Source organism: Cucumis melo, chromosome 1 (assembly GCF_025177605.1).
Source record: "Cucumis melo cultivar AY chromosome 1, USDA_Cmelo_AY_1.0, whole genome shotgun sequence".
NCBI classification, from domain to species: domain Eukaryota; kingdom Viridiplantae; phylum Streptophyta; class Magnoliopsida; order Cucurbitales; family Cucurbitaceae; genus Cucumis; species Cucumis melo.
The window spans coordinates 7,945,163-7,957,394 of NC_066857.1; the positions used below are offsets into that span (position 1 = coordinate 7,945,163).

The 12,232-nt window shown below is 33.3% G+C and overlaps 1 protein-coding gene across 1 annotated transcript; it reads right to left on the bottom strand.

Annotated features, from left to right (window-relative positions):
- Positions 1–6,195: 6,195 nt before the first annotated feature.
- Positions 6,196–10,573, bottom strand: LOC103500046 (pentatricopeptide repeat-containing protein At5g15280, mitochondrial). The gene has a single exon (XM_008463232.3). The coding sequence runs from the start codon at positions 10,070–10,072 to the stop codon at positions 6,332–6,334; it is 3,741 nt and encodes a 1,246-aa protein (XP_008461454.1). The 5' UTR covers positions 10,073–10,573; the 3' UTR covers positions 6,196–6,331.
- Positions 10,574–12,232: the final 1,659 nt, after the last annotated feature.

Here is a 12,232-nt window from a genome sequence, read left to right on the forward strand (position 1 = left end):
ATAAACTTCTATTGACGATGAAAATACTCATGTCCTTAAAAACATATTACCATGATTCACAATTTTTGTTTAGTTTTGAATTATTTGTAGAAATTGATTGTTAATGCTTCTATGAATTATAAACTTTTATAATCGAAAAATATTCATCAATGATAGAACCATGTCATAAAAAATATGTTTGAAGTGATTGCTTTTTTTTTTTTTCATTAGAGTCTATCAACTTACTAACAAAGAAAGTTGAATTTCTTTTCTTGAAAAGTAAAAAAAGATCATAGTTCCTTTGCAATTTTTTTTTAAGAAGTGTATATGTAGTGTTAGAAGAAAATTGAATATATTTTCATGAAAGCATATAAAGTTTCATTGTTTTTTTTTAACTTGTTTAGTCTATTGGATATATTTGTATCACCAATAGACTTGAAGAAAGTTGAATTTATTTTCATGAAAAGTAAGAAAATACATAGTTCTCACTACAAGAAAATGGTGATCTCCCGACGCATAAAGGCTCGTTGGAGAAAATATATCAAGAGAGGATCTCCCAATGCACAACATGATGCATTGGGAGATCCTCTCCTTTTTTTAAAAAAAAAAAAAAGAATACCTTCCATTTATATAAATCTTGCATAACATGCCAAAAAAATGAATAAGGATACTAAGAAGAAATGAACCATGTGTGAGATCAAATTTATCCAAATAAAGAAAACAAATGTTTAATGAACACATTATCCAATCACCTCATACAATTTGTAACGTGATGACTCAAACTTCTTAACAATAAAATATTAAAACTAATCACTACAAATAAAAATATCAAACTTGGAGAATTATCAAAGACGACAAGGTATTAGATGAGTTAGATATAAGTAACAACTTTGAAAATTCTTGCAAACACAAAGCTGGTAAAGTAACAAAAGAAAAAAGAAGCAGGAACTCACATTTGATGTTTTCCCGACAAAGCATCAACGTGCATGATGACAGGAAAGCATTAGAAACCATATAAAATCATCTGCTACGAGAAATAAGAACTTATAAGCTGTAAAAGCAACTACACATATGAATGCATAAGGACAGGAAAGGCAGTCTCAATTCCCTTATTTTTCTATATGGATGGTGAACATGTAAAAGGCTTGTGTTGCAGATGAATGAAGGGTTGTAACATTCAAGGTTGAAGGGGATGAAAATCATGCTACTACCTCATTTTTTCTTACGAAGTCCTGGCATGGGCGGAGTTGAGCGGGCTAAGTTTGTTAAAACCTAATCAAATACCTTTTGTGTCTCATCCCTAGTCATGTTCACTCTTAGCTGTCAATTAGATTTCAAGAGACATTGTTTATGGGTCACTAATATTAAATGCATATTAAAGAAAATATGAAAGGGAATGATGCTAGGAAGTCAATCTTGATTGAGATTGAGAATGGAAGTAAGAGGTAACACTTGTTGGATTTCCATATAAAAGAAATTTTGAAATAACCAAACACACTTTGAGATGCATGGACTCTTCCAAAATAAAATTAGTAATTATTACTAGAAATTCAAAATCTTGCTTGTATATTGTTTTCTTCCTCAGATTCTACAACTACTTTAGCATTTTTCAACATTATTGCATTGCCTTTGTAATCTGACGACTGTCTCCAACCCTATAACATCAAGACAAAAGAACAACAAAAACAACATAACCTAATAAAAAAAATACGTTTAGTAATTAATCTGTGATGGTTGTCTCCAAATTACTAATTAATACATTTTTTTTGTTTTCTCGATGTTGAATAAGAAATTTGGAACCAATCACAAATTGCCACATCATTTACTAAAATGATTATATTTGGGATTAACTAAAAATTGGCATGTGTCCCAAATTAAATTTAAAGACAAATTGGATGTCACGTGTCTTAATTATGACAATTGGGTCAAATTAATTATTTTGGTTCAATTAAATATTATTTAGTTAGGCTAAAATTCAATTGAGCCAAAAAATAAGCTTAATTTAGCATAAAATAAAATATGACCCAAATCCATGTGATTGAGCCCATGGGTATGGTTCATGGACCAGAACAGGCTCAAGTCCATAAAAGCCCACCAGGGAACTCTATAAATAGAGGAGTTCTCTTCATTTGTGGGGGTTAGAAATTTTTGACTCCATAAGGTCTAGAAAGGATTCTGCCAAGAGATAGAAGCCTCCTCAACTCCTGAAGTCAACCAACCTCGAAGATCAAAGTTCTTTGAAGATACAAACTTTCTTCCAAGACTCCAACTTCAAGAACACCCTCGAAGATTGAAGCTTCTTTGAAGATACAAACTTTCTTCCAAGACTCCAACTTCAAGAACACCCTCAAAGATTGAAGCTCCTTTGAAGATACAAGCTTTCTTCCAAGTCTTCAACTTCAAGAACACCTTCGAAGATTGAAGCTCCTTTGAAGATCCAAACTTTCTTCCAAGTCTCCAACTTCAAGAACACCAACTTCAAGAACACCTTCGAAGATTGAAGCTCCTTTGAAGATCCAAGCTTTCTTCCAAGTCTTCAACTTCAAGAACACCCTCGAAGATTGAAGCTTCCTCGAAGATTGAAGCTTCTTCGAAGATACAAGCTTTCTTCCAAGACTCCAACTTCAAAAACATCACGTGCTTCGCTTCCTCAAATCAAGCGTAAGCATCCAGACGAGAGAGAATCAGAGGATCAAATTCTAGAGATCGAACCGCATCGCATCAAATCAACATAAATACAACATCAACACAAGTTCAACTCCACGAATCAAATTTCTTCGAAAATCTCGTGTGAACACTCGTTTTGCCAAAGATTAAAAGCAGTATCCTACCCTTTTTGCAATAGTTTTCAAACCTTTGAATGTGCAAGAAATAGAACCAGAGGAGAATATGAATTTAAAAATTATAAAAAAAAAAAAAAAAGCAAAAAAGCAAAAGACCCTAACTCCTAGAATGGAGAACAGAGGAAAAATAACCTAATGCCCCAAGCTCCAACCATATAGACCTTAATCTTATCGAGCAACTATAACTTGTTCTAATCTAAATACGAAGTCATAACCTGACCACTTACAAAGCCTTAAATTTTGAAACAGAAATTACGAGCAAAAGAAAATATTGTTGTTTTAGATCTAGCCTGACCTAAATATCAAAAGAAAAAAAATAGGAACAAAGGGATTTTTAGGGAAAAAATAATCTAGCTTTTCACATATTAGAGACAGGGTAGACGACGGCGGCGGCGACACCGAAAGAGAAAGGGCAGAGGACACGACAGCACTAGAAAGAGAACAACGATACAGGAAGGACGACCACACATTTTCGCTTTTCAAAACCTTTTCTTCTCCCCTTTGCGGATTTGTGAATTACAGATGAGGGGTGAGTTTTTAAAGGACAACTCCCGACGCAACCAAATCTGAGTAGGGAGAAATGGGGAAAATCCCGACGGCTCACCCATTTTTCGACGCTCTATTTATTGCGTTGGGATATACCATATCTCCCAAAGTCCGTCCTTCCAATGGTGTAACCCGACGTCGGGAGATCTGAAATTTCTTGTAGTGGTTTCTGGCGTTTTCTTTTTTATGTTGTTGATTAGTGTATATGAGTGATACACTTGAAGAAAACTAAATATATTTTCATGAAAAGTGAGAAAATGTGTAGTGTCATTGTATTTTTTCGAGTCTATCGATGATATGTTTCTATCACCGACAGACCAAGAAAATTGAATTTGAAAAGTAAAAAAATACATAGTTTCAAGGTAGTTTTGTGAGGTTGTTGATTATCTATCAGTGATAGAGTAGAAAAAAGTTGAATATATTTTCATCAATAGTGAGAAAAAGTATAATTTTTTTTACTATTATTTATAGTCTATCAATCATGAGATTCAATTAGTGATAGATTCGAAGAAAGTTGACTTTTTCCATGAAAAATAAGAAAATATATAATTTCGATTATGTTTTTGTTGTGTATTTGATAGTCAATCAGTAATATGTTTCAATTTCCTTTATTGGTAGATGGAAAGAAAGTTGAATTTATTTTCATAAAAAGTAAGAAAATGTTCTTCTTTCTTTCTTTTTTTTTTTTTTTTTTTTTTGTTGATTGGAGTCCATCAGTGATAATTTTCTATCATTGATAGATTTGGAGAAAGTTGGATTTTCATTTGGAAAGTAAGAATAATATGTATATCATTCTTGTTATTTTAGTGTACTTATCAATGCTATGTTTCTAACATTGATAGACTTGAAAATGAATTGAATTTGCTTTTATGAAAAATAAGTAAAAATATAGTTTTATTATTGTTTTTCTAGTGTTGTTGATTTAAGTCTATCGATGATAGGTTTCATAGACTCGAAGAAAGATAGTTTCATTGTTGTTTATTTTGTGTGGATTAGAGTTTATCAATTTTAAGTTTTTATCACTAAATTATAGACTTAGAAAAGTTAAATTTATTGTTCAAGAAAATGTATCAATTCCTATCGATGGTGTTTTTGTTTTGTTTTGTTTTCTCATGAAAACACTCCTATTACTGATAATGTTTTGTGTAATTGATTCTAGATATATTTGTATGAACAAGCAATGGAATTCAACGCCAATGAATTTGTTTTAACGATAAATCAAAGAAAAGGTAGAATAAAAATTTGAATGAAAATCAATGAGATTTCGCTAATTAGATAATTGTGGCTTAAGTCTAAACTCACACATTTCTACCTTAGTTAAAAATTTCATTAGCTCATAAGTTGATTACATTTGCTCGATTGTTGTTGCTTTAGTTAAAACCTTCATTAGCTCTGATAAGCTTCAAATATTCTCTATGATGGAACCTAAAACTCTCAATCTCATTGTTTGTTACAAATTCCGACATGAGGAAAGGAGGAGAGAAATAGCGGCGAGGATAGATCGGGCAAGTAAAAGATGGGAGAACCTCAACAAATATGATGAGGGTTCAGTTAAGAGGATGACGAAGAAAATCATGCCAGATTTTTCTTTTCATTTGAAATCAAAACTATTTTTCAAATAAACAAAAAATAATCAGAATATTGAAGAAAATTAGCTACAATTTGTTTTAAAGTTTCCTATGTCATTAATTAATTCAAAAGATGCTACTCAATTGCAATATACAAAAAAGAAATAAAAAATTTGCCATATTTGTAAATTGTTTTAAAAGTTACTAAATCTTTAATATTTTATGCTAAAAGGACATTATAAAAACTCAATCCTAAACTAGATTATTTTATAAATTCATTTTTTTCGAAATTTATTTTTAGACAAACACAGTTTTTTCAAACCCAAATTCTTGATCAATTCTAAATTGCAACGTGTACATCTATGACTTGTCACTTTTGTAGCATTTGTAGATGCATTGGTTTACAATATTTTTCAAATGCATTATTATCTTCTGAACTTCTAATTTCCATTAATACGTACTAAATCTAAATAAAATAATGATTGACACATTCCAAGTAATTTCAACTTTCAACAAAACGTGCTTGATAGGGCTGGATAAAGCGTACTTGTTGAAGATGCAATCAGAAAAGAATTTTCTTCACAGCTGCATATCAGAAACCATGTTCATATCCAGGGAAGAAAACATCAGATAACCTTCTCGAATTTCTATCCCTTCTCAATTTACATGGAGAAAACATCATTCCACAAAGACAAAGCAAAAGCCACTATTTTTGTGGCATGGACCACTTAATCCTGTTTCCTCCACCGACTTTCAAATTGATAAGAGGAAGTTTAGGTGGTGCTGAATGTGTTTAGACCTACGAGCTTAATTTTATCCTGGAGTTCATTTAAGGGCTACTATTATGATTGTTATACATCTTTAAAGCATGTTATAGCATGAAGGATATTGGAAGAAAACCAAAATGCCTTATAGGCTGCTTATATCGATAAAAAATTGTTCAGAATAACTTATGGCTCAGTTTTATGCTCTACTTATAAAGCAATACCTGCATCCAAATTTAGTTACTCTCATTTAAGTTATACTTGAAGACATAGTTCGTTCCTTGGCCCTTGCTTTCCATTATCATTTGTAAATTCTATAGGTTGATTTCATGTACAAGTAAAAATACTACTTGTATACAGTCTACCATACAATTTGTAAGTCAGTCTAAACGTTTTTTCCTGCGTAAGTGTGGGGATAACTTGTGTGCAACACAAACCATCCAACTCTACTACATCTGGTTTTCTGGCTTTTAGGTAACATGTACATGGGTCACATTGTTGATATTCAAGGGTTAGTTTTATCATGCTATAGTAAAAATTTATTGGACAATTTATTCTAGACAACAAAAGAGAGAGCTATTGATGTCACAAAAAAAAACGACAACCTTTGTAATTCTCCATCTTAGCTTTACTAAGGAATCCATGCCCGGGAAAATCCACTCTTGGAAAGAAGTCCTGCGAGAAAGCCTTTGTTACTGTTATTGTTGTTACTATCCTTGAGATTCGTGTCGTTTAGTTTGTTTATGAGAGACCACTGTGTCTCAAAATCCAACTCATAACCACTTTCTTGCATTGCTCTCATTGTCTCTGAGGCCTTTTCAAGATCATTCTCATAGCGGTATCTGTCCAGCATGGAGCAATATGCATCCTTGCTTGGTTTTTCACCCATCGCTGTCATGCTCATCAAAACCCTTTCTGATTCTTTCGTCTGCCCTTCTCTGCATAACAAATAAACAAGCTTATCCCACGTCCTGATGCTCGGCTTTAGGCGTCGGTCCAACATCTCAGTATGGAAATCTACTGCTTCTTCCAACTTCTTGTAAGCACAACAACTTTGAATGACAAAATCATAACTTGTAGCATTTGGGATGTTTCCTTTCTTAAGCATTATGTTTATAAGATCGATTGCCTTCAACCATCTTCCATTGTGACAAAATTGCCGGATTATGTTATTGTAATCTACATGTTCAGGGATGAGACTCATCTCAACCATTCTATTCAAAAAGCATTCTGCTTCTAGAAGCTTACCATTTGAAATGAGACACTCTGCTATCGCATCCTGTACAACTGAACTATGTACCCATCCCCTAGATTCCATCTCCTGGCTCAGCTCCAACGCTTTTTCAAGGTGTCCAATATCACAAAGGAGGCTGATTACGGCATTCAAGCTCCGATTGCTGGGACGAAACTCCAGTTGGATCATGGTAAAGAGATATAATGTGGAACTGGAAAAGTCTTTGCATTTAGAAAACCCATATACTAGAAAATCATAGGTTACGCGATCAGGTATCAATTTTCTCCCATGCAAAAGTTCATCCAAAATTTTGGGCACGAGTGAACCATTCCCACTTCGGAAAATATAAAATATAAGAATGTTATAGATAACACAATCGTAAGATTTGCTGTTTCTAAGCATGAGGTCCTTTAGATGCAATGCCTGGAGACTTCTTCCTTCCATACACATAAAACAAACTAATTTCTTGTAACTCGACATAGAAAGGCTGACGTCCTTCCTTACAATAATGCCCAGGAGCTCCCAGACTTTATCAAAGTTTTTCACTTTGCAATGCCCTTGAACCAGATTATTATAAATCTCAGCATCTAGCGAAATACCTTTAGACAACATATCCTGGAGTAGAGGCAAGGTTTCTCTAACCTTTCCCATCATAAAGAAACCTTTCATTAGTGCACCAAACACTCTATGTGAACAAGACGACAGCTTGGAACCTCCCATCTCTTTTAATGCAACTGCAGTTTCATATCTACCAACCTTACATAATATAGGAATTAATCGAAGACAAACATCAATGGACGGAACCATACTCCTACCCATTATATCATCCAACACGCTAAATGCCATTGATATGTTGTTCACTTTACACAATCCAATGATAAGAAGTTCATATGCTTTTTGATCCAAGGAAAATCCGAGAGACGTAAGCTCCTCTGATAATACTTGTCCAATTGCAGCAAACCCTGCTTCCGAAAGCCTTTCAAGGAATATATTAAGTATATCCAACCTTGAAAGTGGATGAGACACCAGCATGGTTTCGAGGAGGGAGAAAACTTCTTTGAGTTTCCCTTTCTCGCAAAGACAACTGATGAGTGATTTACAGTCGTGCAACCCAGGAACCCAACCATCTTTACGAGCTCTATCCCAACAAAAAAGAAGATCATTTAGGTTTCCTTTTTTGCACAAACTATTTATTAGAGCCTTGTACGCTTCATTCTTTATTTCAACACGCATTTGGATCATTTCATTTAGTATTCCAATTCCACTAGAAGTTGACCTGCTTTTGCTATATGCTTGCACAAGCAAACTCAAAGTGTCTGCTCCTAATTGAGCAATCATATATGGCTTTCTCTCCCAAACGTCAATGTTAGGCTTGATTTTGGAAATCAATTTACAATTGCTTTTCAATAAACTCATCAAGCCTACTGACGTGAATTCTTGTCCCCATCGATCCATTTCAGCTACCAATCCTAATACAGCTTTACAGTCTCTGTTTTTACACTCATCGATTATAAGCAAATTAAAATCAGGTAATATCGACTCTTCGAGAACTTTGGTAAGCCTTTTCTCATATTCGTCTATGTCGGTGTCCAAATAAAGCCCATTTCCAAGGGTATCGAAGAACTCTGTTTTAGAAACACCAGTATTGTTGTCTCTTTTCAACCTCACTGATGATTCACTAAAACCCAAGAAAGAGAATATTTTGCACAATTGATCATCTACAGAAGAAAGTTTAATAAAACCACAAGTTTCCATTTCAAGAACTATACTTTTTGCTTCTTCAAATTGTCTAGCTTTACAATAACCTGCTAAAAGAATTTTGAAGGTTGATAAATTAGGTTCAATCCCCTGATCTACCATTTCGGCAAGAATGCCTTGGGCATTCTCCCAGAGGCCCTCCTTGAACATCCCACTGATGAGAGCATTATATGAAAGTAAATCTGGCTTTAGGCCACTGGACAATAACTCCGACAAATAAATAAAAGCTTTTCGAAGATTTCCCTCATGACAGCTCCAACCAATCAAAATCCCAAAGGTTATTTCATCAGGCTTGAAGCCTGTATGCTCAAGCTCTCGTAGATACAAATATGCACTTTCAGAGCCAAAATCTTTACAAAGAGAATAAATGATTTTGTTGCCAGAAGAAACATTTGGGGGAGTTTTGATTTCAAAGAAGAAACTCAGCAAATCTTCAAAATCCTTCTTATCACAGTAACCCCTCGAAATTTGGTAAAGAACCTCATCGCTAGGCCTAAAGTCCAAAGCCACAAACTTCTTCACAAGGTTCCTAGCTTCAAGAACATTTCCCTGCCAACAAAGTAGTCTAATGACATTGTCAAAAGAAGCCTTCTCTTCATCCCCCAAACCAAATCCCATCTCCACCATATCGGTACATACTCCAAGTGCTACTTGTGTTTCCTTCATCTGAACCAAAGAATCGAGCAGAACATGATAACATGACAATGAGGGAGATATACACCGCTGCCTCGCTTTTTCGTATATCAAAACAGCCCTTTCTAGATTACCTTCACAAACTAAACCCTGAATTAAACAACCGAAAACTTCAGGATTATCCAGTAGAATTCCTTGACTCTCCATCTCAGAAAGAAAGTGCTCAACTTCCTTAAACTTCCCAACTCTAGAGAGAAGAGAGGCCATAATCTCGCACGACCTTGGTAAATGCTTGAAGTTCCCACTACTCTCATTAGCAAATTTAAAAATTCTCCACAAACACTCAACTTTCTTAACTTGAATCCCATTATTCCCAACCTCTGATTGAAACTCAATAAACAATTTAAGCACATCTTCAGGCTTTAATTCCGGAATTCGCCTAATTCTGCGCGCATACTCCGGTACAACATCAGAGATCTCCAATAAAAGGTCCATGAGAGAAGCATTAGGCAATGTTGAGCCATTCCCTTCATTCTCAAGCAAAACTGAACACCTTGATATGAGAGATTGTGCAATGCCAGAGCAGTTAATGGAAGACAAATTTATGGTGGTAGACTTATTTCGGCATCTCAAAGCTACTGGTGATTGAACAGATAAAAAGAACTTTCTGGGTATGAATAATGTGAGAGATGATGAACAACGAAGCCGGTGAATTTGAAGCAAGTAATTACACAAAATTCTAATCATTTAAGGATCCAAGAACAAAAAAAGTAAACTACAATACAGGGTAAGATCGAAAAATGAGGGAAATTACCAAAAAAAAAAAAACAAAAGGATAACTTTACGAGGCCTTAGTTTTCAAATCAAAGATTTTTGGGAGAAGTGGACATAAGAAATGTCCAAATCCCTGAAACCATAAACCTATCCTTTCACAATTTGGAACATCGCGCACGACTGGTGAAAATGTTGGTTCCACCGAAAGGTGGCAACACCATCGGACGAGGACGGCGACATGGACAGCAGCGGAGTGTTGGACGGATCTCCTACATCGAACTGCCCTGCTACTTGAGGACCTCGGCGACAGCGGCACCTATTAAAGGGTGAAAGACGCTTTCTATCGGACGACGTCGGCTATCACGGATTTTCTTTTTCCTTTTTTTTTTTTTTTTCTTTTCCTTTAGCATTATACGATAAGAAGGGATGTGTTTGGGCATGGCCATGGAATTACGTGGGGTTTAACATTTGAGGCCAACTCATGTTTATATCCTTGGAATTAAATTCTCGAAAAACTAAACCTATAAAAAATCGGGCAATTAGTAGAAATCACAAATATAAAAATAGAAAATAGAAAAATATTTTTTTTTATTTAAAGCAAAACCCTTCAATATTTTTGTATTTTTTTTGGACCGAAATTATCCTTTACGGATGAGAACTGTCATACAAATAGAGTGTATTTCACGAGATCGAAAAATCAAATAAAATATCACATATTCAGTTACAGTGTATTTGTAAACACACACATCCACTTATTATAATTATTAACTAAATCAACAAATTACACACATCCACTTATTATAATTATTAACTAAATCAACAAATTATTATATTTTTTAGAGATTCTAAACATATCCAATTGGTTTCAATATCTCCTAATTATTCCAATTTTTATCTTCAAATTAATGAAAAATAACTTCAAATATTTAATTTTTTAATGTAATAATTATAGATTTAAACTATTATAGATTCCAAACTATATATTGTAGTAATTATTTATTATTATAAAAAAATAAGAAATTAACGAAAAAGATACTGAAATCTTCATTTTTGAAATTTTGGAATTATACATTCGAGAGTGAATACGTCTTAAAATAATGGCAAAGATAATACAATAATTAATTATTAATAAAAACATTAAAAAGTAACGAAAAATCATTTAAAAGATTCAAATTTCAGAGCGCACGTAAATACCAATCATTTTCTAAAATTATGGCAAATATAATGCAAATAGTTATGTTTAAATTCCAATCTCAACCCTCCCTAAAATCATACCAAATACAATGCAAATATTAATTATTTAGGGAAAAAGTGCGGAATTAAGGGAAACGAAATTAAAAGATTCGCCCGAAGACCATATTGACAATCAACCGGAATGCTCATGGCCGCAGAAACGTAAATTTGAACGAAGAACGTAGCAAATAAAATAAGGTGTATTTGTAAACACACCCACTTATGATAATTATTAACTAAATCAACAAATTATTATATTCTTTCATATATCCCTAAACATATTCAATTGGTTTCAATATTTCCTAATTATTTCGATTTTTACCTTCAAATTAATGCAAAATAACTTCAAATATTTAATTTTTTAATGCAATAATTATAGATTCAAATAATTATAGATTCAAAACTATATAATGCAGTAATTATTTATTATCATAAAAAAATAAGAAATTAACGAAAAAATATTCAAGTCTTCATTTTTGAAAATTTGAAATTATACATTCGAGAGTGAATACGTCCTAAAATAATGGCAAAGATAATGCAATAATTAATTATTAACAAAAACATTTAAAAAGTAACGAAAAATCATTTAAAATATTCAAATTTCAAAGCACACGTAAATACCAATCATTTCCTAAAATTATGGCAAATATAATATAAATACTTAAGTTTGATTCAAATCTCAACTCTCTCTAAAATCATGCCAAATACAATGTAAATATTAATTATCTAGGGAAAAATGCAGAATTAAGGGAAACGAAATTAAAAGATTCGCCAGAAGACCATATTGACAATCAACCGGAATGCACATGGTCGTAGAAACGTAAATTTGAATGAAGAACGTAGCAAAGGATATTGTTTTCAACTGCAGAAATCCAATGAAAGGTTGAAGAACGAACACAA